General features: G+C 42.4%; 1 protein-coding gene and 1 pseudogene across 3 annotated transcripts in view; both read right to left on the bottom strand.

Annotated features, from left to right (window-relative positions):
* Positions 1-25,917, bottom strand: part of KCNH1 (potassium voltage-gated channel subfamily H member 1) — a 331,725-nt gene that overhangs the window by 97,024 nt on the left and 208,784 nt on the right. For all 3 annotated transcript variants that reach the window (XM_074322079.2, XM_074322080.2, XM_074322081.2), the window contains one exon: positions 4,455-4,654. In XM_074322079.2, the coding sequence (XP_074178180.1) occupies positions 4,455-4,654 (200 nt within the window). The remainder of the gene's footprint in view (positions 1-4,454; positions 4,655-25,917) is intronic.
* Positions 23,420-24,238, bottom strand: LOC148756630 (acidic leucine-rich nuclear phosphoprotein 32 family member B pseudogene; annotated as a pseudogene).

The following is a 25,917-nucleotide window of genomic DNA, read 5'->3' as shown; positions in this document are numbered from 1 at the left end:
ATGACCAACGTGAATGAAGGGGAAGGGATAGGAAGTGAGGTTTTGGGAGAACGCCAAGCAGAATAGCGTGTAGAGACTTCTAGGTTATAAAAAGCATTTAATTAATTCTGAGTCTGATGGGGACACATTGGAGGATTTTGAGCAGGGGAGTGATAGATAGGACCTGACCTATATTTTAAGAGGATCATTGCAGCTAGAGGGGAGTCAGAGGACCCTGACCATAGCAAGAGTGGAGCCAAGGAATTGAGTTAGGTCCTTTCTGTGGGAGACCAGGTGAGAAGTGACGGGACTTGGGCCGGGATGCTGGTAATAGAGTGAGAAGTGATCAAATTCAGAATATATTTTCAAGATAAAGCTGACACGATCTCCTGATGAACTGAATATGGGTGTGATTTAAAGAGAGAGATAAGGTAATACTTATTGAGCACTTACTATGTGCCCGGCATTGCTGAGCACTTTAGGCATTCTTTCATTTCACACTTCATTTCTGTATGCCAGGAACCATTCTAGGCTCCAAGGATGTAATGGTGAACAAAATAGACAAAAATTCCTGCCCTCGTGAAACTTACCATCTAGTGGGAGTGGATAAATGAGAGGCACAATAGTAATATTTAGTGGTAAGTGCTAAACAGAAGAATAAAGAAGGAAAAGAGAAAGAAAGTCAGGGAGGGTTGTGGTTTCACCTTTTTAAGTGTTACGTGTGCATTAGCTAACTTAATCCCCACGTAAACTATAGGATGTAAGTGCTATTATCGTACCATTTTACAGACGAGGAAAGCGAGGCACAGGGAATATAAATAACTTGCCCAAAGTAGCACAGCCAGGAAATGGCAGAGGTGAGATCTCAAACTAGGCAGTTGAACTCCAGAGCCCAGTTTACATATTTCCTATACTACATACTTCCTATATTACGCGGCTGCCCAAAACAAATGGGCTTGTAATTTGACTCTCAGCATCTAGGAACTCAGGCAACGTGGGAACTGTAAGAGGTCATGAGGGTCTCAACATTCGAAGAAATAAAAATTCCTCAGCCTTTTCTAGAGGGAGAAATATTTCCCTGGACTCAATTTTTCCAAGAAACCATTGCCCTGCCCCTTATATAGCAAGCATTAAGTAACCCAATAGAACACCTTCAAGTGGACTTTTCCAGGGAAATTAGGAGTGTTCTTTTTTTCTTTTCTTTTTTTTTTTTTTTTTTAATTGGGGAATACTGGGGGACAGTGTGTTTCTCCAGGGCCCATCAGCTCCAAATCATTTTTCTTCAATCTAGTTGTGGAGGGCACAGCTCAGCTCCAAGTCCAGTTGCTCTAACCAACTGAGCCATCTGGCTGCCCCTCTGGAAGCTCAGTGACAATTCGTTGTCTTTAATCTAGTTGTGGAGGGCGCAGCTCACTGGCCCATGTGGGAATCAAACCGGCAACCCTGTTGTTCAGAGCTCGCCCTCTAACCAACTGAGCCATCCGGCCACCCCAGGAGTGTTCTTAAGATAAGCCTTTCTCCCATCCTAGCCTGTGAACAAAGCTGGGGTACAAAATCAAATGTGTTTAGTGAAGACTTTTGGGGTTGCCATTTCCTTCCCCACCCCAGCTTCACTGCCTTAGCACAGGTCATTTGCCTCTGCATCTGGAGTTCCCCTCAGAATCTGGAAGTGTCTCAGCCTCTTCAAAACCCAGCTCAAACCTCACCTTGCCCTTGACAGCATTGCTTATATCCCACCCACTGTAGTGCCCCTGTGCTCTGCACGGAGATGTGGTGGTGGAAAGAGGAGGGCAAGCAGTTGAAACCCCAGTTCCTTCCCCTCCAAATGACTCAACGAAATGACATCTACCAGTACACTCCCTGAGAACAGTGCCTGGCCTCAGTAAGGGACTCAATAATCGCCTGTCCTTCCGCTGTGTGCCTCTGCATTCTTGCTCTGAGGTTGCAGGATGCTGAGGTCAGCATGTTCTCCTGTCCGGGAGAGGGGATGGGGCACTGGCCAAGACAGAGGAAAATGCAGACTGCCAGTGCTTGGGCGGGGTGCTTGCTAAGTACTGCCCTCCTTAAAGCTCCTTAAAAAAAACAAGGCTCCTATAGAAATGCAGATTTGATGGATCCTCTTCTCTCCAAGCAGAACTCCAGGGAGTCGGGAATGCTCTCACATGTCTGGTCAACACTGGCCCAGTGGTTCCAAAATAAGATTTATTCTCCAGGTAAGTTCACCTTTAAATATCTGGCTTCTCCTGGGCTAGGCTTTGCTGGCAGAGGCTGCTAGTGAATGAGGCCTTGGCATGGAGACAATGTTTTATTCATGGGCATTGTTCCTGGAGCCACTAGGAAACACGTGTGAGGAGGGAACCTGGAGTGGAGACACTACACACTGTCACAGAAATCAGGCATCGCCATCCTTCTTCTGTGGGCTCCACACTGGCCGGGTCCCGAATTCCTCTCTCTGAGGGAGGGTGTCAGCTCAAGGCCCTGGCCTGGGCCACCTTCCTTTCTGCTTGGTTCTGAGGGGAAACCATTCTTTCTGCTCCATGAGGCCTCGAAGGCCATAGGGAGATGTCACCACAGAGGGTCCTGGAGCCTCCCCAGGCTGGCCAGGACAGCAGCATGGCTGAGAGAACAGGCCGTAGGGTCAGACAGATCTGGACTCAATTCCCGGCGTCCACACTCACTCATCGTGTGAACTTGAAGCAATACTTAGCTTCTTTCCCCAAGTTTTCGTTTCATTCTCCTGAGGATTCCACGCACTGTCCTCTGGAATGTCCTGGTACGATGCCTGGCACATGCAGTGCATGTGAACTCATTTCTAATGTTCTGACGGCAGCAGAGCGGCAGGTCAGCCTGAGGGAGGCTTCGAAGTCCAGAAGGTCATACCCCAAAGGGCCTTAGAGGTCGGCTTTAGTATTAAAAGTCATCTAGTTTCCATGAGTCACCTCAGAAGGACAGGTGACATGCTCGAGGTCACCAGCCAATTACTGACTGATAAAACCAGAGGAGCCCAGCACCACATGCTTCCACCTCACATACACACCCCCACACCCTGCTCCCCTCGTCATCACTGACCATTCTGATCCAGAATGGAGGGGAGGGGAAAACTATGGGACTCTTTCTCTCCCCAGCAGCTGCCTACCCTGCAGGGAAGAGAGGCACCCCAGACCAGGCTGGGCTGTGCAGTGAGTTGCCACAGTCTCCCTTCTTCCATCCAGATCAGGACCTGGGGCAAATCCCAAAGCCTCCAGGGACGAGAGAGCAGGAAGGGGGGAAAGGGCTCATGCTGACAGAGTTGTCTCCCACTGGCAGCCACCCCCAGCTCAGCCCTGCAGCAAGAGCAGGCAAAGCTTTTTTCCCACAACCAGCTTTACAAAGGCATCCTAGTCCCTGGGAAAAGGAGCCCCAGGGCTGAGAGATCAAAGTTCCTTTCTGCTTCATCAGCTGCCAGGCACCCACAGAACCTACGTCCTTGTTGGGGGAGCAGAACAGAAACAACAGTCACAGCTGGGGCAGGTGACTGGCCAAGCTGGGGACTGAGTCCTGCCCAACTGATGCCCTCCCTGCCTGAGAAATGAGGGCAACTCTGGACTCGCCCTTCTCTGTTTTAAATTTAAAAAAAAAAAAAAAAAAAAAAGGAATAGTAGGAAAAGGACAAGCTTTGACGTCACACAAACTGGGTTCGAATTCTGACTTTGCCATTCTTAATTCTGTAACTAGAGGCAGTTAATAAAATGAATTGGGCCTCTGTGCCCTCATCCCTTCAGTAGAAATAACAGTGGTTCCCTCCCTCCCACGGTTGCTGTGGGTCTAAATGAAGCATGAATGCAGAGCCAGGAATGTGCAGACGTGCAGTCAGTCTGTGTGCGCAATGCACGTTCAAGGCACGGCAGCTGATTCCGTGGTGGTGGTGTTACGACGTTACTGTTATTGTGGCAGATCACAAGATTTCTACAAAACCAGGGTATTGCTCCCTTTAAGTTGGGATCAGTTCAATTTAGTTCAGTTTTTTCTTTTAAACTGTCGACTCTCCTGCAAAAATTCCATGATGAACAAAATACCAAAACTCTGAAAAAAAAGATGGGACCAGCAGCAGTGCTTTGTCGTCTTGAGCCGTCTTTGCCTGAGGCGAAGGGAAAATCAGTCATACTGATCACCTCACCCTGGGTGGCCCTGAGTCTTAGCATCACACAAGCTTGGGAAATTCTGCTCTGGACAGTTAGACTTCTAGCTCCTCTCCTCTCCAGGAGACACACTCTGCCTTCCTAATTTCTTCAATAATGGCTCTTAATTGCTAGTCTTTGAGCAAGGCTGATCTGGAAGCAATCAAAACCTCTAGAGGTAGGTCCTGGGAACCCAAAACTACTCAGGTGAATTGCGAGGCACAGCCAGGTTTGAGAAGCACGGCCCTCGGAGAGCCTCAGGTCCCCCCGGGGAAGCTGGCAGACGAGTGGTTTCCGTGAATTCGTCGCCCTCCTTACCTTCTCGGTGTCAATGCCTCTGGACATGGACCAGGTGGACACGATATAATCCATGACGCGCTCACTCAGTCCCTTCGGCACCTGGTAGAGTTTCAGGAAGTCCCGAACGCTGTTGAGCATCTCATGGTACCTGTTGGTATTGGCGTACATCTGTTGGAAAATGGTCGTCACATTCCCGAAGATGGTGGCATAGAGAAGTGCTAGAGACAAGAGGAGGAGAAGAGACAACACATGAGTGGTCCCTGAACCAGGGCTCACTTTGTCCAGAGCAGGCCAATGGCCAGGGCTGCGCTCTCCATGACAGACTGTCCTGACCTTCTCAGGAGAACCTCACCCCAAGAGCCTCTGGGAGTGAATCCAAAGAAAGAGTCTCCTAACACCAGGCCACTCACTAGGACGGAGCTAAGGTGGACGGGAGGTGACACAACCTGGGCCAGAGCTGGGATAGAGAGAGCAGTATGGGGTGGGGGTGGGGAGCAGTTGGACTGCCTCACTCATAAAGCCGCATAAAGTTTGAGCCACGCCTGAGGCCACCAGTCACATGTGCCAGCCCAAATGCAAACCTATCAGCAAGTAACCTTTATTCAAACCCTGCCAAGTACCAAGCTCTACACTAGCTGCTGGGGCCACTAGGGTGAATGGGACACTCATTCCTGGCCCTCAAACAGCAAACAATGTCGCGGGAGGACAGACCTGGAGTACGTAATCACAAGGACGTAAACAAATAATGACAAGTCTGCCGAGAGCTTTGAAGGGTGTTCTATCTTTGCTTTGCACTTAGTGTTCAGGTGCATGTAAATGCAACAATCCACTGTCACGTGGCTCCTGGGGAAAAAGTGCAGCTTTGACATGGTGAGAATAAAATCAGATTTCCGCTGGGATGTAACAAGTACATAGTCTGTGCTCCTACTGCCACCCCTACATTAGTGTCACGAAGGAGGACCATTCGGGGCTCATAAAACCCCACCTTCTACCTCTAATTCCCATTTGCCCTTGAATGCTAAGTTCACTCAACTGCCAACGCGTCCGGGAAACCTCCCCATGAGGGTGGTCATAACTCCCCAGGCACGTCTACAGAGCTCATATTATATAGCCCGTGCAGCCACAGGTTTCTTTCTTTGCCTACGCCCTGACAAAGGATGAGTTGCCCGAAGGCAGGATACATCTTTTCCTTGTCACTGCATCCTAGGGAGCTAACACTATACAGCACCCAATAAACATTTGTCAAATTAGTGAATTCCACACGCGTTTTTGCTCCAGCTTTAAAAAGAAAAGTGAGCTAATGATATACAATAAACTGCATATATTTAAAGGATACCATATATATAGACATATATAGATGTATTTATATATATCAAAGCTTCATATATACCCATAGATATCCATAAATCATATATACCCATAAAACCATCACCACAATCAAGATAGTGAATGTCTCCATCACCCCAAAAGTTTTGTCATGTCCCTTATAATCAATCCCTTTTCCCACCTGCCTCTCCCTACTCTCCACCCTCCCGTTCCCAAGCAACCACTGTTTTTTTCTGTCACCACAGTTAACTTGCACTTTCAATAATTTTTGTAAAGGAATCATAGAGTATGTACTTTTTAAAGCATCTTTATTAAGATATAATTCGTATACCATAGATGCACCCACTGAAGTATACAAGTCAATCGCTTTTAGTATATTTACAGAGTTGTACAATCATCACTACAAGTAAGTTTAGAATATTTCAATCTCACCAACAAGAAACTCTGCGCCCATTATTGGTCATTCCCGACCCGACCCCCAAGCCCCTAGCCCTAGGCAACCACTAATCTACTTTCTTTCTCTGTTGATTTGTCCATTGCAGACATTTCATATAAATTTAATCATACAACATGTGGTCTTTTGTGGCTAGCTTCTTTCACTTAACACAGTGTTTTCAGGGTTTATCCATACTGTAGTGTGTATCAATACTGCATTAATATTCTAGTGTATGGATATGCCACATTTCATCTATCCATTCATTAGTTCATGGTCATTTGGGTTGCTTCCACTTTTTGGCTATTATGAATAATGCTGTTATAAATACTCATGTACAAGTTTCTGTATGAATGTTTTCAATTCCCTTGGCATATACGTGGGAGTGGAATTACTGGATCATACGGTAGCTCTATGTTTAACATTTTCAGGAACTGCCAAACTGTTTTCCAAAGTAGTTGGACCATTTTCCATTCTCCCCAGACAGTATAAGAATTCCAATCAGAGGGTAAGGGGGGAGTGGGAGGTAGATGAGGGTAAAGGGGATCAAATATATGGTGATGGAAGGAGAACTGACTCTGGGTGGTGAACACACAATGTGATTTATAGATGATGTAATATAGAATTGTACACCTGAAATCTATGTAACTTAACTAACAATTGTCACCCAATAAACTTTAATTTAAAAAAAAAAAGAATTCCAAATGTCTCCAACATGCTACCAACACCTGCTACTATCATTTTTATTATTATTATTATTGCCATCCTAGTGAGTGTGAACTGCTATCTCACTGTAGTTTTGATTTGCATTTCCCTGATGGCTAATGATGTTAATTAAGCATCTTTTCAAGTGCTTACTGGCCATTTATATGTCTTCTTTTGGAGAAATGTTCACTCAAATCTCTTGCCCATTTTTCCATTGGGTCATTTGTCTTTTTATTATTGAGTTATAAGCATTCTTCATATATTATGGATACAAATCCTTTATAGATATATGATTTGCAAATACTTCCTCAAATTATGTAGTTGTTTTTTTTTCACTTTTCTGATGGTATCATTTGCAGCATAAAAGATTTTAGTTTTAAGGTAGTCCAATTTATCTATATTTTCCTTTTGTACTCTTTTTGACTAGCATAACTACTTTTACTCAGCATGACTACTTTGTGATTCATGCACGCTGTTGCATTATCAATAGTTCATCTGTCTTTTTAAGAAAAAAGAATTGAATCATTATGTTGTACACTTGAAACTAATATGGCGTGTTAGCTGTAATCGAACATTTTTTAAAAAGAAAAAAATGTTATGTTAAAATCATTATAAATTCACAGAAAACTATAAAGATAGTACAGAGACATTCTGTATATGCCTCCTCCAGTTTCTCCATTGCCTACATCTTACATAGCAAGGGCTCACGATCAAATCCAGGAGATTTACACTAATACAAAGCACGTGTTTAATTCTGTGTCATTTTGTCACGTGTAGATTCATGTAACCAATACCACATTCAAAATGCAGAACTGTCCTGTCACCACAGAGCTCTCCCTTTATATTCACACCACCCCCATAACCACCGAGCTCTTCTCTTTTCTAATAATGACGTCATTTCAAGAATGTCATATAAATAGAATGATACAGTATGTGATCTTTTGAGGTTGGCTTTTTCCACTTAGCAAAATATCTTTGAGATCCTTGTACGTTGTTGCATACGTAAATAGTTCATTTCTTTTCATTGATGAATATTATCCATTGTGTGGATACACCACATCACTCCTTTCCCATTTTTTTACTCAGCCTTAGCTGACAGACTAAGGGAGGACAAAAAATAAGAGGTAAAGACACAGATCTAGATGTAAGGGAGAACATCTTCAGTTTAGTTTGCACAGCAGTGCTGGACATGGCTGTCTGGAAAACTGAGGACACAAATCACAAAGAACTGAGGACACAAAGAGAATTGGAAATGCAGATCAGCCAGTGCCACCAGCTCGAGAAAGGTACCAGGTTGTGGTGTCACCTGAACAAAAGGAGGCAGATGAAAAGCAGAAGTAGTCAAAGCCTGAGTAATGCAGACACCAGCTCTTGTACGCTCATAAATAATCTCATACACAACAGACTCAAAGCTCCTGCCTCCTCCAGCCCAGCAACGCCACAAGTGCTCTCCGCCCCAGGCTCCTGGGCCTGGGTGGCTGCCTTCTTCCCACCAAGCCTGACCCTCGCTCAACAAGCCTGTACGGCAGTCCTGCATCAGCTCTGTTTTCTGGCCTACAATGAACCAGAGGTCACATGTGAAGAGTAGAGGTGTTTTTCTCAGGATGGCAGCCAGAAAGCTAATTTAATCTTGAGCATAAAAAAATAGTTACACCAAATCAATGCAGTAAGAATAGCTCTCTTGTCAATGATGTGAGAACCAGGCGCAGGTCTGAGACACTGCTGTGCTGGTCACAGTGAAGGCAGTGATGCCACATCTGTCATTTATGGCCCAGGGCTGCTCCCATCCCAGCCTGGTTCTGAGGCATTCTGGAAGGTTAAACGTCCTCAGGAGGGCCTTATTCTATTATTATTACTGTTGACATGCAGCAGCCTATCCGTCTGTCCCCTCGTACCTGCCCCTAAAGAAAGGAGAGTCTGTGAGACGGATCCTTTCAGGGACTTTGCTTCACCTTTGTGCTCACACCTTATGTCTCCCTGTTTAGCCCCAAAGGATGGCTGGTTAGTCAATGACGGGTAAGATTCCTCAAGGGAGGAACAACCTAAGACAGGTACAGGCACATAGGCGGCCATCAGGAGAACTCACGGGGTTGATAGAGGTGGGCATAGATCCCCACCTTCCCCTGGCTAAGGAGAGCTTCTGCCTCTGTGGCTGTATTCCTTCCCACAACCTGCTTGGGAAGAGATTCAGGGATGTGATAACATCAGTTCTCCATCTATTCATATCAGTAAGTTTCAGCATAAAGGTTTTGTCCCTTGGGGAGGTACATACAACAATTACTAAGACATCCTGGGACTTTTGGTTCCGGCTGCTTGCAGAGGTTTCCTAGTATAATGTATGAAAGTCACAGACTCTGGAGGAAACAATGTTACTTCCTTGTGTGAACATCAGTAAAAGCCACACGGTGGCCTGATTCGGGGCTCTCAGTCCTTTGAGGCTGTGACACCCTTGTCCCCTAGCGCATAAATCTCTTGACTTCTGTTTCTTTCTTAACCCTTCAACGCCCCTTCTCGTTCTCTCACTGCCCGTGTTGCGCTGGATGCGACATATTACTATTATGAAATTTTAGTATTATTAAAAGTGGATAATTCTGTTCCCAGTGCCCCTTCCTTAATTTGATAGGAAGTTGGGTTATATGGTTTTCATGGATACATTTTATTTATTGATATATGTAAAGCATCATGCCCTTAAATACTCACAACCCAACTGGGAGAGAAGACATGTAAGTCCAGCTATCATCTGAATAGCTATTTGAGTGTGATGTGGGAAGGAAGGGAGGAAGACAGTAGTAAAGTCACCGTCATGACTAAACCTCACAGTGCAGAGAATGCCTTGGCTGACTCTAAGTGTGCATTAGTTGGGTCCTTCCATTTTGGGAAAGAAGTAAGCAGACTTCTCCCAACCCCAAGGTAAAAGGCTGTTTAGGATAAGAGGTTTCTTCTTTATATGCGTGGTTTACAGCTAATATTGTATCATAGCCAGTGTCCTGGGTCTCACCTAAAGAACAAGAAGATAGTATTTTCTGGCTCCTAATTAGAAATTGCTGTATAGAATTAGGATGGGGGGAAAATGGCAGAAGTTTTTGACTTTCTTTTTTAAATTTACTGTTTGTTTTTGTATGCATTATACATGCACATAGGGTAAATAGTTAAATGGTCAAGACATTTGTTAAAATACTTAATCCCTTAGGCCCTTTTTCTTTTCACTCAATTTCCTGTTCTGCAGAAGAACCCACTTTCCATTTTATTAGCTGATTGTTTTACTATTGATCTCCATATTTAAATGTCATGCTCAAATCACCATGTATTCTGATATTTCAGTTTTAGGCATTATCCATTGCCCTCTGAGAATTTAGCTCTTTTTCCCTCCTCACCTCCAATGTCACACGCACATCCCACACTTTTTCCCATTGCCCCATCCTCCCAATAAATTCATATTGTCATTTGGTTAGATAATTATCTGTGTTTGTAGTATTATAACTAAATAAAGAGCATCACAGCTTAGTTATACATTATACTATGGCTACTTTTCCGTTTGTGTAGTGTTTCCCTTATAGCTATTAATGGTCTTCATCTTTTCATTGGCTTAGTTTACTTATCACTAATTTTGTCTTTTTTAATTTTATTGGGGAATATTGGGGAACAGTGTCTCCACAGCCCATCAGCTCCAAGTCATTGTCCTTCAATCTAGTTGTGGAGGACGCAGCTCAGCTCCACGTCCAGTTGCCGTTTTCAGTCTTTAGTTGCAGGGGGCATAGCCCATCATCCCATGTGAGAATTGAACTGGAAACCCTGCTGCTGAGAGCTCACATTCTAACCAACTGAGTCATCCAGCCACCCCTACTTATCACTAATTTGACTCCAAACTCTCCCACAGGTAAATGTCTCTTTTTAAAATATGAAAAATATTACTTAGCCTATCAATTGCACTACTATGAAAAAGTCTCTCCTGGAGAGTTCTAAACTGTTTCATTGCCAGCTATGCATGTATGGAAGTCTCTGCCCTGGCATTCCTGGGAAGTCACATCACTTAGTATTTGGGTTAGATCCCCGATGGATTCCTAAATCCCATGTCATCCACCCTCTTGGTTTACTCCTTTTTGATGGTAGAAGACATCCTTTAATAGCTTTCTGAGAAAGGATATATGGGAACAAAATTTTTGAGACCTAATGTTTACTCTTATACTCAATAGCTTGGCTGGGTGTAAAATTCTAGATTAGAAATCATTTATCTCAGAATTTTGGAAGCATTTCTCCAGTCTTCTCTTACTGTTGAGAAGTGAAAAGCATTCAGATCCTTCATCCTTAGAAATGAAACTGTTTTTTCTCTCTAGAAACTCTTTTTCCACAATATTCTAAAACTTCATAATAATGTACCTTTTGCTGTGGTTCTGTTTTTATCCATTGTAGTAGGCTTTCAATAAATCCTTTCAATCTGGAAGTTTATCTCCTTCATCTCAAGGAAATTATCTCTCTTTCTCTCTCTCTTCCTCTCTTTCATCTCAACCCCCCACCCCACCCCCACATCTCCAGCAGATCAAAGTGGGGTGAGGAAAGAATAAGCATAATAAGGACACTTTATTTCTAGTCAGCTCTCTTTTGTCACTTGAAATAAAATTCTTCACACTTTCTCAAAAGGCAAGGGAGAAGGGAAATTGAGAGACTTACTCTATTCTACGAACCCAGGACAGAGGAAAACCCTAGTCAAAAGAAACAAACTAAAGGCAATAGAAAAGGAAGTCGGTAGCTCAACCCCTAGGATCTTCGGTGGGACAAAAAAAGAGATACTCAAGGAAAGGGTTTGGAAATAAGTGTGTTTCACAGGCCACAGGTCCTAAATCCCTGGTTATTCTATGCTTAGCCTTAACTATCTCTAGCTCCCCATCCTCCTTAGCTCCCCAGTCTCTAGAGCCCTCAGCCACACTCCTTTCCCCTCTGTCATCTCTGTCCCTTTGGAACATCTATTCCAGGTTCCAGAAGCTGGAGCGTCACCTAATATGTCTCCTACCAAAGGGAAGTGACGAAGGGAAAAACCCATTCCCATGTTCGCAAGGTACTTCTGGCATTCTAGGAGACCAGCTTCTGCAGAGCTGTTAGAACCTCACCAGCATACTTTTAATATTCGGTGGGTTAAATAGACGTGTGGCTCCTCTAGGAAGCTGCTCATTATTCATAAAATCATTTCTGTTGGAAAATGCACCCCAACTTCTAATAACCTTGTACAGCATGGTTTACTCCTAAACTTGGGAAGGCTGAAAAGGTTTTTTAAAAATAAATAAATGGCCAGTTCTGCAGGTGGATGAAAGCCTAGAGGTAAATAAAGGACTAAAATGAGTCTTTTTCCTTTTTATAACAGTGAAAAAAATCATTGCTCTCTGTTGGTAGTTTACGGGTCTATCCAAACTGACTTTGTTCTATGCAGAATTGCAGATGATGTATTAAAATGGAATTTAAAAAAGACTCTACCCTCAAACCTATGTTTCTGCACTCTTAATTCCTAGCAAAAGGTCATTAGGCCTTTGTTAGACCTCTCATCTGGAACTCCACTCAGCAATGATGGGACATGCTGATCATGGAAGACAGGCCGATATGGATATAGACACATTGACTCTCTGACATCTTTCCCCTTCCCCCTCTTTAATGCCAAATATAGAAAAAGAAAAGGGTAAAAAGGCATGAGCTGAATGAAGACATAGAGGTAATAACTATTGAGGAAGGAGACAAATCAGGGGAAAACATTAATAATTGAAAAGAGAATTCTTAAAAATGGAGACTTTCAAAGTTGTATTAGTAAAAGATCTTGGTCCATTTCCCCCCCCCCCCCCAGTTTTACTGATATATAATTGACAGATAACATTGTAGTAAAGTGTATAACACAATGATTTGATATGTGTATATGTTGAGAAATGAGTACCACAATACGTTAACACTCATCACCTCACATAGTTACTGGGTTATTTCTCTGATGGTTCCTCCCTCTTCATTTTCCATTCTGTTTCCCAGATCTTCTGTTATTCAAGTGTTGCACTGCTGGACTAATCTAATTTTCTTGTTTTTCGCTCCTATTTTCTGTCACTTTATGAGAGATTTCTTCAACTTTTATCTTCTATCCCTTTTGTTTAATTTTAATTTGCTATCAAACTTCTAATTTCTATGGATTTTTTTGCTCTCTAAATGTTCCTTTTTTAATAGCATTCTGTTATATTCCATCAATGTAATATCTTCTCTTATTTTCTGAGAATATCAACAATAGATATATTTTTAAGTTTTCTTCTCCATCGTTGGTCTTTGTTTCCCCATTTATTGGTGTTTGCCTGCCTTTCATATTAGAAATATATGACAATCCTCAGATGCCTGCTTATATTTCAGAGTGGGGCCCTAGAAAACGGATTAAAAGGTTTGTGTCTACAAGTGGGGTTGTCAGCTATGAGAATTCACAGTAGGATGGCCTCTCTGGAGCTCATGTTGAAAACTCCACGGTGTCATCAACTTTAGGAATGTCCTTCTGGACGATTCAGAGTTCCCACGGAAGTCCTCAGTTTCCCGTCTGGAGAACACTGATATCATTCAGCAATCAAGTAGGGAGGATGAAGGTCTCAACAGTCAGTGTATAAACTTTCCCTGAAGCTCCTTTTTCATATGGTACCTCTGCCTCCCACTGTCCCTGGTGTCTCCCAATCCAGAGAGTCTGTTTTAGCAATAAACAAGGCTTCTGTGAGTGGAGGGTGTGTAGTGACCCAGCTTCATAGAAGGAGAATATGGGGGGGGGGGGGCAGAGGGGAGGAGGTCTAAATGCTTTTTAAACAAATTTTCAACCACCTCTCTTTTTCTTAGCCCTCCTTCATCCTCACTTCTAATGGCACTTATTGCCACTATTGCCTGAGTTTTGTAGGGTGGGAGAGAAAGTATTCTGTTATAAATCAAATTTTTTTTAGATTTCCCCTCTTTCGCCTCAGGAGCTATCGTGAGTCTGCTAAGTCAAGCATTGCTACTCAGCTTTCAAATTTTTTATTATCCTTCTTTAATTCTCTTTGTCCTTATGGATTTATGCCCTAAAAAACCTTTCCTTTGCTGTTGCTTCAGTGGGGTTTCAGGAGTGATCAAATGTAAATGTGTGTGTTTAGTCAGCCATGTTTAACAATCGTCTGCAAAGGCGATTAGGACTTGCTGGCTTTGGCCCACGCTGACCCCCATGAAACTGAAAAATGTTCCTACATCTTCAAAGCCAAGAGCGCAGAGCAGTGCAGTAGTAATAAATAACAATACTACCTCAAAGTGGGTATTATCACCAGTAAGCAGACAAGGAAATTGAAGTCCAAGATCAGAGAAACAGTGTGCAGTCAGGCCAGAACCCACAGGCTCTCTGATTCCAATGCCATGCCACACTAAATTGTCCACTTGCAAACTTCAGTGCATATCAGAATCACTTCGAAGGAGTTTAACACAGTGTTGCATCTCAACCCCAGAGTTTCTGATTCAGTAGGTCTTGGCTGGGCCCTAGAGATTTTGTATTTCTGGCAAGTGCCCAGCTGATACTGTTACTGCTGGGAACTTTGAGAAGCCTGGTACTATGGCTTTCTCTCTTCTGTTGCAATGGATGTTTTATTTCACAATATTTTGTCAAACTCTCTGGACATAAACATTGGTTTTGATTTGTTCTTCATGGTCAAGGCTGGTTGGATTATTTGATTTTACCCCCTTTCTTTTAGAGTAGGTTTAGACAGGTCAAAAGGAAAGAGTGGCTTATCTAGAAAAAGCCCATTTTCTAAATATAGATTATAACATAGTCTCCCCCCCTGCAAACAAACACATCTCTCTTTCTCTCTGGAAAACCTGATGCAGTGCAGTCCTTTCCAATTCCTGCTTTTAAATCAGACACTGCCTGAAATTCAATATCCATTAAAATTTTGCCTTACTGCTACTTATTTTAATGAGACCTTTTGAAGAAATGAAGAAAAAGACTCTTTTTAATATAAATGTCCCTTAAACTAAGATCACCAGTCTTATGATCCTTAATTTCCCATTAGCCATCTGATTAGGACAAACTTTTCATTAAGTCAGGTAGCTGCACTGGTTGGTTTTGGGGGAAGGTCATTAGCATACAACATTGGCACTGGGAGCTCAAAGCAGTCTGGACACACCCTCTCACTTCCAACACATTAATGAGATACAGCAAGCAGGGTCTAAAAGGGCAGAGGAGCTCAGAAGTTGAATCGTCTGCTTTCTATGTCAAGAGCATCCCAACAAGTCCTGGGAGGTGGCCCCAGTGACTTCTGTACCCATAGTATTATCTCATGATAAGGAAAGAAAGATGGAGTCTGCAGAGTTAGATTCTCCTGGGTACAAATTCCAGCTCAGCCACTTAGAGCTGTGTGGTCAGAGGCAAATTACTTCTTTTTCCCTTTGTTTCTATCAGTCTGACAAAAAGGAAAAACACCTGCTCACTTCCCTGGGTTGTTGGGGGAATTAAATAAAATACCACTTGAAAGTACCCAGACTATTGGGCTGGAACGTAGAGACCCTTGGTGTTATTTTCTCTTTCAGTTAATTGTCCTGAAGTCAACTGTCAAGAACACACACATCAGAGAACATTTAGTTAAGACGGTAACCTGGAACATCAGCCTGAGTGGTGACTATTGTCTTTTCATTGCACAAAGGGACTCAAATTTTATCATTACAGGAAAATATTGGAGTCCAGAGTCAGATGTTTTAAACCAAGCTCATCATGCACAGAGGCCTTCAAAGAAATCTCTAAAATCCATAAACGCTAATAACTTTGACACATCAGCTTAAATACTGACTACACAATAATTTTGAATGAAGCTCCCCGTGGATTGGGAAGGACTGAATAATACGTGTAAGCATGGGCAAAGCGGGAGTGGGGAGAAAACAAGGCCTGGGTACTAGACTTAGTCCTTATTCCATTTCATCTGGCCTGCGCGACAGCAACTCATCTAATTCTGTCAATGTAGTATTCTTAGTCTTTGCTGCTGTTACCCCTTTTGCTCATTCCGATGTGATAATGATGGCGTGGGTGTGAGGGTAATGTTTATATTGGCATGGTAACAGGCAACTAACTTTTACATCTCATTTCCTTTGACTTGAAATCCATAGCTATGAATCTTGTTGTCTGGGAAGAAACGGGTAGTTACCAATGGGGTGGAAAAGAAGTAACTAACTACTCACGGCCGTGCCAGCAGATCAATGGGGCACAGGACAGGGCAGAGTGTGCTTTGGGGACAAGAAGCTGCCAGTGGGAATCCCAGTTTCACTACCAACTCAGGATAATCATTCACCCTCTCTAAGTATCATTTTATATAATGAGTTAATAATTATCTTTCATAAGTGAGATAATGCTTATCACAATATTTGGTACATAATAAAAGTCGATAAATAATAACAATAAAGCAGGATGGTTAAGGACCATCTCTACATTCTCCAGGGTCTTAATTCAACAAATATCAACTGAATATTCAGGTGAGTCAAATGCTCTTCTGGGAAGCAACATGGTATAATAAAAATAAGACTCTGAAGAGAAGGAACTCAAGGTTTGAATTATTGTTCCGGCCACTAATTCAAGTTCTAAGAGCCTCCATTTCCTCCTTTATGAAAGGGAAAGGATAATCTCCACCTCTCAGGGTTTCTGTGAAGAGTCAATGAATTAACATGACAAAAGCGAACCACAATGCTGGCAATTCATCCATCAGTCACCCCTGGATTCTAGTCTCCTCAGCCTTGGCTTTGAGTGGATACATCCTACTATATGATACGTAGGCTTGTGCTTTTCCTTAAATGGAAGACTTTCTGGAGGGCAGAAATTGTGGTGGGGTCATTTTGGGGCATGTTTCTTTGCATTCAGTGGGTGTTCAGTAAATGCTATTGAGTAAATCTTGAAGAGACTGTCCCAAAGACATGAGTATGCTCAGGTTCAGTTATACAAGGTGTGGGGACAGAGCCCCAGAGAGCAGTTTCCAGGCTCTCGGCCTCATGTGGAAAGGTGCTGGCTCAGGTAGTAAATGGCCATCAACTGTGATTAGATGGCCATCAGCTGTGGCTAGTTGGCCGTCAGCTGTAACCATTGAGCCATTGGCCACTAATATAACTGCCATGGCTGCGCTAGCAGCAAATGGGGACTAGCAAGAAGATGGTGGCTGAGCCTGCAAGAGCAGATTGCAGTTAACAGGGTGGATTGCAGCTAGCAAGTGGGGTTGGTTGGTTGTGGATTGCAGAGACAAGTGGACAGCGGGTTGCGGATGGTATGGCTCTGTGGGGACAGAGCCAGGAGTGCAGTTTCCAGGCTCTTGGCCTCACGTGGAAAGGTGCTGGCTCAGGTAGTAAATGGCCATCAACTGTGAATGGATGGCCATCAGCTGTGGCTAGTTGGCCGTCAGCTGTAACCAGTGAGCCATTGGCCACTAATATAACTGCTGTGGCTACGCTAGCAGCAAATGGGGGCTAGCAAGAAGATGGTGGCTGAGCTAGCAAGAGCGGATTGCAGACAGGCAGATGTCACCAGAGAGAATATAGTGGTATGACTCCCCTATCTATGGCTCCGTGGGTGTTCCCTTTTGGCCTCACCATGTCCTGTGTTCTTATGTGGGGAACGGGACCAGAGACCCCACATGACACCCTGCATGACAGCAACCCCACAGGTTAGCAATACAGTAGTGTTTCCCCTTATCTGTGGTTTCACTTTCTGTGGTCAACCATGATCTGAAAATATTAAATGGAAAATTCCAGAAATAAACAATTCTTAAGTTTTAAATTGCGCTCCTTTCTAAGCAGTGTGATGAACTCTAGTGCCGCCCCCTCCATCCCACCCAGAATGTGAATTCTCCCTTTCTCCAGCATATCCACACTGTAGATGCTCTGCTTAGTAGCTGTCTCAGCTATCAGATTAACTGTCGTGCTTGTGTTCAAGAGTAGTGATGCTGGTAATTCAGATTGTCAAAGAGAAGCTGTGAAGTGCTTCCTTTAAGTGAAAAGGTGTGTATGTATAGGAATAGTGTATTTTAGAATTTAAAAAAAGTATATTTTTTCCTATAGTATACATTATATAGAGTTTGGTACTATCCATGGTTTCAGGCATCCACTGGAGGTCTTAAAACATATTCCCCCTAAATAATGGGGACTGCTGTACCTTGATGCATGGGACACTTTGATGGAAATGACTACAGTTCATTTCCAAATTTCCTGTGAGCACTATCCCTTATTCCTCCTCAAGCTGGACAGCTATTGCCCTGGGCACAGAAAGTGCCCTCCAAATCACAGAATATAAAACACTCATAATTCCCTATTATATAACAAGAAAAGCCTGAAAACTCATTTACTATCATGCTAAAAATAGCATAAATTCCTGTACCACACTGACACTCTGCTGTGTTGGTGAACAGTCACTTAACAAGCAAAATTGTTACAGGGGAGACAGCAGGTTATTTTCAGCTGCTTCTCATCTGTCAAATAAAACAACAGTTCCCACTCCATGCTAAACATTAACAATGGAGTCTGTGCAACCTCATTTCCACCAGTGCTTTAATAGCACCACAGATAAAAGCAGAGCAATTTCCACAGGCAATTACTTCTGCAAATGAATCAAGAAGGTCAGACACAGGTTGAAAAGGTCTCCAAATAATTCGCTACTTGCACTTATTTCATGCTTGCTGAGTTCTTGATTGCAAAGAAACAACCACTTAGTTACAGTTGTACCTGGCTAAAGGTAGACTTACAGGTTTGCAAACCCAGGTCTTGCTTTACAACATAATGAGAGCCCTAGGTTTTATATTTCTCCAGTATGGATCTTTAAAGAGAATCTAATTAATAAAGCCATTTAAAATAACACATAATTTCAAATAAATAAAATCAGAAATGAAAGAAAAGTGACAACTGACACCACACAAAGGATTATGAGAAAATATTACAAACAACTATATGCCAACATATTGGAAAATCTGGAAAAAAATGGATAAATTCATAGAAACATACAATCTTCCAAGACTGAATCAGGAAGAAACAGAAAATCTGAACCGACCAATTACTACTAATGAAATTGAATCAGTAATTTAAAAACTCCCAACAAACAAAAGTCCTGGACTGGATGGCTTCACAGGTGAATTTTACCAAACATTCAAAGAAGAATTAATACTTATCCTTCTTAAACTATTCCAAAAAATTCAAGAGGAGAGAAAGTTCCCAAGCTCATTTTACAAGGCCACCATTATCCTAATTACAAAACCAGACAAACACATTACCAAAAAGAAATTTTAGGCCAATATCCCTGATGAACATAGATGCAAAAATCCTTAACAAAATATTAGCAAACCAAATATAGCAATACATTAAAAAGATCATACACCATGATCAAGCGGGATTTATTCCTGGGATGTAAGGTTGGTTCAATATCCGTAAATCAATTAACATGATACACCACATAAACAAAATGAAAGATAAAAATTGTATGATCATATCAATAGATGCAGAAAAAGCATTTGACAAAATCCAGAATCTATTTATAATAAAAATTCTCAGCAAAGTGGGAATAGAGGGAACATACCTCAACATAATAAAGGCTATATATGACAAACCCATCGCTAACCTCCTATCAGTAGGTAAAAGCTAAAAGTGTTCTCCTTAAGATCAAAAACAAATCAATGATGCCCACTTTCACCACTTTTATTCAACATAGTATTGGAAGTCCTAGCCACAGCAATCAGATAAGAAAAAGAAATAAAAGTCATCCAAATTGGAAATAAAGAAGTAAAACTGTCATTATTTGCAGATGACATGATACTATATATAGAGAGAACCTGAAAGATTCCACACAAAAAACTATTAGAACAGATAAATGAATTAAGTAAAGTGGCAGGATACAAAATTAATATTCAGAAATTGGTTACATTTTTATACACATATAATGAACTGCCAGAAAGATAAATTAAGAAAACAATCCCATTTACAATTGTATTAAAAACAAACAAACAAACAAAACCTAGGAATAAATTTAACAAAGAGGTAAAAGACCTGTACTCAGAAAACTATGAGACACTGAAGAAAGAAATCGAAGAAGATACAAATAAATGGAAGCATATACCATGTTCGTGGATAGGAACAATTAACATAGTTAAAATGTCTATGCTACGCAAAGCAATCTATACATTCAATGCAATGCCTATCAAAATCCCAATGGCATTTTTTACAGAACTAGAACAAATAATCTTAAAATTTATATGGAACTGCAAAAGACCCCTAATGACAACAATCTTGAGAAGTAAAACAAAATTTGAGGTATCATGTTGCCTGATATGAAACTATACTACAAGCATATACTAATCAAAACAGCATGGTATTGGCATAAAAACAGACACATAGAACAATGGAACAGAATAGAGAGCCCATGCCTATATCTATGACAAAGGAGCAAGAACATATAGTGGGGTAAAGACAGTCTATTCAAGAAATGGTGTTGGGAAACTTGACAGATACATGCAAGAAAAAGGAAGGAAGAAGGAAGGAAGGAAGGAAGGAAGGAAGGAAGGAAGGAAGGAAGGAAGGAAGGAAGGAAGGAAGGAAGGAAGGGGAAGGAGGGAGGGAAGAGAGAGAGAGAGAGAGAGAGAGAGAGAGAGAGAGAGAGAGAGAGAGAGAGAGAGAAATTAGGACACATTGCACCATATATAAGAATAAACTCAAGATAGATTAAAGACTTAAATGTACGATCCAAAACCATAAAACTAGAAGAAAACATAGGCAGCAAACTCTCTGACATTGCTCTTAGTGATATTTTTTTCTGATATATCTTCTCAGGTAAGGGAAACAAAAGAAAAAATAAGTGGAACTACATCAAACCAAAAAGTTTTTGTACAGCAAAAGAAACCCATAAAACGAAAACACAGACTACTGCATGAGAGAAGATATTTGCCAATGATATATCTGATAAGGGGTTAATATCAAAAATATTTTCAAAACTCATACAACTCAACACCAAATCCAATTTAAAAAATGGGCAGAGAATGTGAATAGACATTTCTCCCAAGAGGACATACAGATGGCCAATAGTCATATGAAAAGATGCTCAACATCACTAATCATCAGAGAAATGCAAATTAAAACCACAATAAAATATCACCTCACACCTGTGATTTGGCTATCGTCAATAAATCAACACTCAACAAGTGTTGCCAAGGATTCAGAGAAAAGGAAACCCTCGTGCACTGTTGGTGGGATTGCAAATTGGTGCAGCCTCTATGGAAAACAGTATGGAGGTTCCTCAAAAAATTAAAAATAGAACTACCTTATGACCCAGGAATTCCACTTCTGGGTATTTATCTGAAGAAATCCAAAACACTAATTTGAGAAGATATATGCACCCCTATGTTCACTGCAGCACTATTTACAACAGCCAAGATATGGAAGCAACACAAGTGCCCATCAAAAGACGAATGGGTAAAGAAGAGGTTGTACATATGTATAATGGAATATTACTTGGTCACACAAAAAGAATGAAATCTTAGCATTTGCAACAACATGGATGGACCTGGAAGGTATTATGCTCAGTGAAATAAGTCAGACAGAGAAAGACAAATACCATATGATCTCACTTATATGTGGAATCTAAAGAACAAAATAAATGAACAAACAAAATAGAAACAGACTCATAGATACATAGAACAAACAGATGGTTGCCAGAGGGCAGAGGGTTTGGGGAGCTGGGTGAAAAAGGTGAAGGGATTAAGAAATGCAAATTGGTAGTTACAAAATAGTCCCGGGGATGATATAAAGTACAGCACGGAGAATATAGTCAATAATGTTGCAACAACTGTATATAGTGCCAGGTGGGTACTAGACTAATGGGGGGGGCACTGTATAAATTATGTAAATGTCTATCCACTATGCTGTACACCTGAAACTAATATAAAATAATATTGAATGCTAACTATAAATGAAAACATAAATAATTTTAAAAATAACACATATATTTTTAAAGCCATTTAAACAAGTGTGTTAACCTTAACTGCACTCATTTTCCAATAGTCCTTATGTCTGCTCCTAAAGGTATATGCTCTCACAGAGCTCAAATTTCATTTTTCTCCTACAGCTCAAAAGGAAAAAAAGGAAAAACTTCAGAAAGCACTGCTGTCACCATGGTGAACTAGACGGGAACAGCTCAATGACTGCACAGAGTGCCCATGAAAGAAATACCTCTTCCAATAATAATAACAGAAACAATTTGAAATCACTTTTTCCACTGTTGATACTCTGATCTCAGCACCTGATCTCAACATCTTTGATTTTCCTCCCTGAACAACCATCACTCTCTTAGACTTTCAAAGGCAGAATTGGAGTTTTTAGTTGCTAAGTGACACTGTAGGTCATAGTGCCTCTCTCCACATTGCCTCCAAAGTGACAATTACCCACAAGGATAGATCCCCCAGCTTCCCACTGCACAGGACGCCCATACAGAGAGCCGTGAACTGTCATACTGGACAGAGCTTTCCTTCTCTCATGAGTCAGTGGCCCTAATCCTGACTCTCATAGCTATAAGGCAGGTGACTTCACCACTTTGGGAACAGGAGGCCCAAATAGTTGTTGCATGAAAGAATAAATTAATTAATAATAACAGTAATAATAACAACTTGTACTTACATAGCTTTTACGATGTGCGAGTCATTGTCATAAGCACATTGCATCCATGATTTAATGGTAGATACTATTATTATCTTCGTTTTACTGAGGAAGAATCTGAGTTGAAGAATGTTTAAGTGACTCACCCAAAGTCACACAGCTGGTAAGTGGCAGATGGAGGATTCACACGCAGGCAGGCTGGCTCAGGAACCCACTCCACCACTGCACCAGGCGCCTCTCTAAATACATGTCTACTGTGTGCCAGACACTGTTCCAATGCTTCATATTCACTGACTCATTTAAATCTCTTAACAGTTCTATTAAGTAAGGACTATCATTGCAGATCAGCACAGAGAGGTCAAGTAACTTGGCCAAGGTCACACAGCTAGTAAGCTAGGAGCTATATTCAAACCCAGGCAGTCCAGATACAAAGTACATGTCCTTTACAGAAGGGTTTCTCAGCCTCAGCACCATTCATATCTGGGGCCTCCTAATTCTTTGCTGTGGGAAGCTGTCTTTTTTTTTAATGTTAAGATTTTATTTACAAAGCTTCTTTGTTGTACAGAAAGTAAAAGTGCTGTTACAATCTCAGTGTAACTGGTGGCCACAGACAGTTGACTCAGTCATCACAACTATCCCTGCTACAGCAAGTCTTACATGCAAACCTAACAACACTTAAAATAGTGTTGGGGTGAAGTCTCCAAGCCTCGTGGGGATTTCCAAGAGGGACTAAACGGAGGAAAGCAGAATGGCACAGGAACTATTCTTTGGCTCTTTGGGAGGTGGGTGTCCTGGGGTTTGTATGACAGCTCCCTTTACAAAAAAAAACAAAAGAAAGCTACCAAAGCCATATGAGCCATCCAACCAGTACGAAACAGTTCTTTTTGTCAGGTTGTTTAGGGTCTTAATCATCTTCTCCGTCATCATCTGCTTCTCTCTTCCTGTTTGCACCTTGCCTGCTTTCTTCCTCCTCTCCGTCTCCATCCTGTTCATCGAGTTCTCCACCATGTCCAATTCTTCTCTCTCCCCATCGACTTCACCTTCGTCACCACACTCCTGCTCATCTCATCCTCCTTCATCCCCCTCTTCTTCCTCGACACCACGCACTTTGGCATCTAAGTCGGGGGCTTCTCCATCCTCTTGGTCACAGCCATCCAGGTAGGTCAGCTGGGGCAGGAACCTGCAGACGCCCTCGGAAGTCGTTCAGGCGAGGAACCTCACAGCTGAGGCTTTTCAGACATTCCAATTGTTCAAAGGTTCCCCGGTGCTGAGACCTTTCAGTTTGTTTCCACTGAAGTTCAGATGTGTGAGGTTTAGAAGTTTTTCTGCCGACCTGTCCAGACCTCCAAAGATCCTATTGTCACTGAGCGCAAGCTTTTTCCATACAGGTAGTTCGAGGAGATCAAGTCAACGTTTATTACACGGAGGAACTCTAAATTCCCGAATTCAGCTGTGAAGCCCTCAATTTCCCCATCCTTTGACTTGCAGTGTCCAGGACAAGTTCATAAACAGGTACCTCAGCTCCAGGTGACCCCCTTCTTTGCGTCCACACGTCCCTCTTCAACCTTAACTTCCTGCGGTGAGGCTGTCCAAAAGGTCCTGCCGGGGTGGAGGCCGGAGCATGACCCGGGCGGTGAGCGGAGCCCCGGAGCCAAATTACCCAGCGGAGTGGAGAGAAACCAGGGAGGGAAAGGGGGCTGGAGTGCAGTGCTGGTCTCACCATTGTAAAAACATTTAAGGAAAACAGTGTGATGTCTTGATGAAACGGATTGTAAAACAACAGGCTTAGCCAAAATATACTTACTGGTCATTGGGTACTGATGATTAAAAAAATAAAAGAGGGGGAGTAATTACTTGGAGAAATTAATAATTAAGTTGGTGAATGAACTTTTTTCCCCCAGTTGAGAAGAAATAATCATAGACTAGATTCACCTTGTACAGAGACTAGAAAAATATCAGTTATTTTTTCTTTTGTCCCTTGAAGATTAAGAAACTGTGTAGACAAAAGGTAGTTTTAGGCCTTGAAATTAGCAAGGTCATGTTTTTCATGAGGAGAGACAGATAAAGAGGGCTGGCCAAGGGTCAGGAGGAAGACATGGAACCTCCGCCAGGGGTGTGAACAGCCAAGCTTTTAGTCTCTGCCATGACACCTACCACAGCCCAAGGGTCCTGGGCTTCCTGTCCTGAATCGCTAGGCCTGCAAGATAGTCAAGGTTACCCTGAAGGTAGAGGGAAAAATGAAAATTAAGCTTAGCAGTGGCAGATATGTTGAACTTAGGGAGGAAGAAAACACCACCATTCAACTTGTACTTAGTGATTTGATAACGTATTTTACATAGCTTAATAAATCTGTCCAAAAAATAGCAATTAGAAATCATTGGGTTCTACTCTCCTGTTGATCGTGTTGTGGGTAATAGAAATGGCCTGAGTGGTGAGTTTCTCCAGATTTCTGCTTCAGTGTCACCACAGCTTCACCACTGAACGTGGTGTCACTCTCAGGGACTGTAAGAATCGTGCTTCGAAAAAACGGAATCGGCCTTGAGAGAAGCAGAAGAAACAGCCCCCAGAGAACCTGCTGGAGGGGCACAGCTGAGGCTAGAAGAAAGCCCGGGGGAAGGTGTTCTAGGCCGTGGAGCTAGACAAAGAGGCACAAGGCAGGGATGAGGACAGCATGGGTTAGAAGACAGGCGGGGCTGTGTAGCCGCAACACACATATATGGAGACAAAGTCTGCATCTAACTGACCCCATTTGGGGAACTGAGCAACGAAAAGCCTCCTCCTGCATGAGAAGATGCCAGAACTGAGGTCTTGAGCTATTCTGGCAAGTGAGGGAGCAGAGGGTGGATGGAAAATCCCAGGCTAAGGGAATAGCATGGCCGAGGCAGGAAGGTTGAGAGAACAAAGCCTGTCCGGGGAACTGGAAGTCTCTCAGCAAGGCTGGGGCCCTGGATTCATGGATGGCGGTGGGGCCGCGCTAGAGAGGAAGCTGGGCTGGACCAAGACCCACACGATGACGGGCGCCCTTGGGTTTTATCCTGAAGGTGGTGGGGCTCCTAATCTATAGCTGGTATCTGTCTCTGCCCTTGGACTCAGCAAACATGACAACCTCAACCAGCAGAGCAGGATTCGGACGCTGCTCTGCTCATGGGTTCCAGGGGAGGGGTCAGAGCAGCCCTGCAACTGGGTGCCCATGCTAACAGCGGGTTCACCAACCATCTTGGTGATTATGAGTGACACAGGGGTCTCGCCATACCTTTGAAACTGCTAATTTGGTTTGCTAAGACAGAGTATCAATAGACATTACAGAATTGTCAGTTGCTAATTCTGATACAAAATGTTGCCTAGTAAAAGTTTTCACATTGCCATCGCTTCTGTAGCTTTTGAAATGTTTTCTGACTTCAT

This window comes from Rhinolophus sinicus, chromosome 11 (assembly GCF_057876585.1).
Source record: "Rhinolophus sinicus isolate RSI-liver-muscle chromosome 11, RSI-T2T, whole genome shotgun sequence".
Classification (NCBI taxonomy): Eukaryota; Metazoa; Chordata; class Mammalia; order Chiroptera; family Rhinolophidae; genus Rhinolophus; species Rhinolophus sinicus.
Note: the sequence above shows the minus strand (reverse complement) of the source record. Positions and strands in the feature narration are given on the sequence as shown.